Below are 3,950 nucleotides of genomic sequence, written 5' to 3'. Positions count from 1 at the left end.
AACCGACAGAGGCATCACGCGGTCCCAGGAGGAGCCTTTGAAGCATCCCCACCGCAGAAGCACCTCCCCGACAAGAACAGACACGCCTCCAGCCTGTGTGTCCGTCGCGTACAAGGAAATCCAATGCCCTGCGCCCATCTCGCCAACAGCAGCAAAGTCATCCTGCCTTAGCCGCAGCACGGCGGAGGCTGTAGATGGGAACCACGGCGCCACCTCACCAGCGGCGGAATCACCCCTCTCGCCTACCCCCTCTTCGAGCATCTGCAGCCGAAAACTCACCGCCACTTGGTCCCGTGTCTTGTCCCACGGCTTCGCCAGAGCGTCAGGGCGCTCAAACACCATCAAGCAGCCAAACCAGGGCGTCATGCCCGCCTGTGGTGGGGTGCGCCACGACACCTCCCCAACACCCACAAGAAAGGATGTTCGTGGCTCCTCTCCTTGCGGCGGCACTGGCATGCCTCCAGCAGGCTCCCGGTAGCGTGCCCTCACAATGGTCACAGCCAAAAGCTCTTCTTCTGTTTCACCAGCGCCGCGCTGTCCCTTTGCTTCCTTCTCAGCGTCATTCGGGCGTTCATCAAGGACAAAATTGTGAGCATAATAGAGTTCCACAAAACCAATCGCTCCTCCCGCACCTTTGATTTCTTTTTCATTCGCGTCGCATAGGCGGTGGAGTGCATACATCGCGGTACCCTTCTCCTCCGCAAAGCAGCACGTCAAGTCAAGAGTGACGCATCCCACACACTCTGTCACTGGTGCTGCTGCCGCGGCTGCTGCATCGCCCGCGGATCTGGAAAGCAGAAGGTCGACGGTTGGTGGCAGCGGCCGTTGATGCTGCATCCTCCCCACCAATGCCGACACTGGCCAGCGGAGATATATACAGTCAGTCTCTTCGTGGAGTGGTACAGCAGAGTTGGGGTTAGTGGCTCTGTGGCTGTTCGTGCTGCAAACCACTACAGGTGGGTAAAGAGTCCCAGCGGAAGTCCCGCCCGTGGTTTCGTGGGCTCCGTGTTTGCGTTGCGCTCCTGTGCGCTCTCTCACGCTGACAATCCAGCGCGCCTGTGGTGCCGCTGCATGAGTCAGCCGCAACGACGATGACGAGTCAGAATGGTAACAATCACCCAGTACGACGATTTTTCCAAGCCGAAGCTCGACGACCGTGGCGCAGTGGGGCGGAGGCCACGTCCAGTGTGTGTCTTGATGCCGCGCAATTTGTGCCACGCGTAGCTGCGCCGTCAGGATCCCAGCCTGCACGCCGCACTGGGGCCCTGCGTAATACGGCTCTATCCGCAGCACCGCGTGACGCGGCCGCTGACACATGAGGAGATCGACCCTGTCCTCGCTCGACAGCAACAGCCTGCCAACACCAAGCACCGAAACAGCAGAAGTGTCTGTGGAAGAAGCTGCAGACCGGTTATTGCCACGACAGCACACCGCCACGTCGACACTCTCCGCCAGGGGAAAGCACAACGCCTCGTCTGCAGAAACCACCAGGCTGCCTGGGGGTGACGACGCATCCATCGCCAACTCGTGGGTGTGGTGGTCCACCGTCACCCGCACAAACACGCCCGGGCACTCCTGCAGCAACGATGATGATGATGATAATGATGAAAGTGCTGCGCAGCATCCCCACCCCCTCCATGTGGTAGGGTGCAGCAGCCACGGCCACATCAGCTCCACGTGCTGTAGATGCATCCAGGAGTCCCCGTACCGTTGCATTGGCGCAGAAACAGACCAAGTGGGCCGCAGACTTGCGACGACACCACGCGGCAGCGCGTCGGCTCGGGTGTCGTCCCTGCAGCTGAATGCCCACCGCAGAAGCAGGGCGCCGCGGTAGTGCGGTTTCCCTCGTCGGGGCGCCACAACAGGCAGCCACGCCTCTCCTGATTGCGCGGTCCAAAAGCGCGAAGTGGCGATGCGCGGCAGATCCACAACCCCCAGACACCCCGTTTCAGCAGCAGCGGCAGGGCCACCGTCGCTATTGTCGTCCAAGACTTGAATGAGGAGATGCGTCGTACCAGCGGTGATGGGCAACAGACCAGAGCAGCTCCAGCGCGGGTTGCTGGAGGCGGAAGCAGGTGTTGAGAGAGAAGCGGTGGGGGTGTTTGCGTCCAAACGCTGTGGCGCAGGAGACGGGGGAAGAAGCAGCGCCCTGGCGTACACGCAACAGTTGGTGTTGTTGATGTTGCGGCTGGTGCTGCCACTTTCTGTGGCGAAGGTCAACCGGCACCGCAAGTCTGCCGCCTCAACAATACAGAGATGCATGCAGTTCCATTGGAGGGCATGAGCAAAGGCGGCGGAAGCGAGATACTTCGGCACCGACAGGGGGGCGGAGAGTAGCAGAGGCCGTTGCAGCAACTCCTGATCCGCCACAAGAGCAGCATTGGCAATAGTGTTGCCCTCCACATCCTCAACTCCAGTGAACACGCACTCGTAGCTGCAGTGAATCCACCCAGCAACGCGAGCGCCCGACCAGCCGCCGGTGTTATTATCGTCATCGTCATTCATGGTGTTGCATTCACCGCTCTCGCTGGTCTGTAGCGGGATCCACTCGTGTCCCATCGGCAACGCCAGTTCAAAGGGGGAAAACACCGCTCGACCCAGCACCACCTCTGGAGCTACCGGGCTGCGAAGCGTCAATAATAGCACTGGGTGTGCCTCATCCACCGTTGTTTGCACGCGGACGTCAAACTGCATCACCGGAGCTCGTCGCAGATCCTCCTCACTGTCAACCATATTGATGCTTTTGTTCGCATTGGATGTATCGAGCAGCAGCGTCTCGCGCCCCCCACTCACAGCGAGTGCGACGACTGGGTACACCGCGCCCACATCTACGTGGGGGTCTAGATGCTGCAGCAGCGCCGCACCCACATGCAACGCAACCGAGCAAACTGTTTCCTTGCGAGGCGTATGGCAAAGCTGTACAGCAGCTGCGCCACGTGCACGTTGCGCTTCTCTGAGGAAAAAATCCGCAACGCACTGCTGCGCCGCTGCCCCCTCCGAAATGTCTCCTGCAGCTGCCCTTGTTGCCGGCACACGACTCAAAGCCGCACGCGCCCAAACGCAACGCTTCCCTCGAGGGAACGGGTGGCATGCCATGGTGGGCCATTCCGCCGCTGCACGCAACGGCACCGACCGCATCGACGCGTCTGTCGACGACACAAGGAGATTGGCGATCGGAAGCAGCTTCGACTCCGTCATAGGCGCCCATCGCCCCAAGCCATCCGTCACCACACCTTCTCTGGAAAGGGGGCCGTCGCTGCTATCACTGCGGCCACCATGGCCGTGCACGGGCAGAAACGCCTGCAGCTGCAGCGCTACGACGGAAGCAGCTATGATATCATCACCCACAGCCACCAGAGCGTCGGACCAGCCGCTGCGGCAGCACACCGACGCGCGAAAAGCCGAGCCGCAGGCTAGCACGCGACGGTCTGCTCCACACAGTGCCAACCGCCACATTCCGCCGCCGTCCCCACGGCTACTCTCATCCTCCGTTACTCCACTACTCGCTGCGGCGGCCCCGCTGCCTTCCCCCTCAGGTGGTACACATTCCCGCCAGCGCGTCATCTTCACAAGTAGCAGCCACCGCGCTGCCAGACTGTCTCCCGCGAAATGGGTCACCGCCGTGGGGGTCTTCCGCGGAGGGCTTTTCTCCTCCAGACTACTTTCACCGACAACAGTATCAACAGCAGCGGCACGATCAGCATCATCGTGGGCCACAGTATCATCATCAACGCTATGAGCAGCATCACCTAGAGGAGCTATTGCATTGTCACCAGCATCAGATGCAGCAACATCAGTGTCTACTACGACCTCACCATCATTCTGAGTGCCAACGGACGTCTCATTCACCTTCAGTGTAGGAGCAGAGCTGTCATAGGCCACCAAACGCATCGGTTTTGCCTCGCTGATCTGTTCTTCCGTAGCTCTCAAGCGCGCTGGTTCCTCCCCAC

General features: G+C 60.6%; 1 protein-coding gene across 1 annotated transcript; it reads left to right on the top strand.

The window, feature by feature from the left end:
* Positions 1-3,094: 3,094 nt before the first annotated feature.
* Positions 3,095-3,739, top strand: DQ04_12071000 (hypothetical protein; the record flags this gene model as incomplete). Its single annotated transcript, XM_009316675.1, has 1 exon — positions 3,095-3,739. The coding sequence occupies one exon, from the start codon at positions 3,095-3,097 to the stop codon at positions 3,737-3,739; it is 645 nt and encodes a 214-aa protein (XP_009314950.1).
* Between the last annotated feature and the right edge of the window lie 211 nt (positions 3,740-3,950).

Source organism: Trypanosoma grayi (genome assembly GCF_000691245.1).
Source record: "Trypanosoma grayi strain ANR4 Tgr_1207_V1, whole genome shotgun sequence".
NCBI classification, from domain to species: Eukaryota; Euglenozoa; class Kinetoplastea; order Trypanosomatida; family Trypanosomatidae; genus Trypanosoma; species Trypanosoma grayi.
Note: the sequence above shows the minus strand (reverse complement) of the source record. Positions and strands in the feature narration are given on the sequence as shown.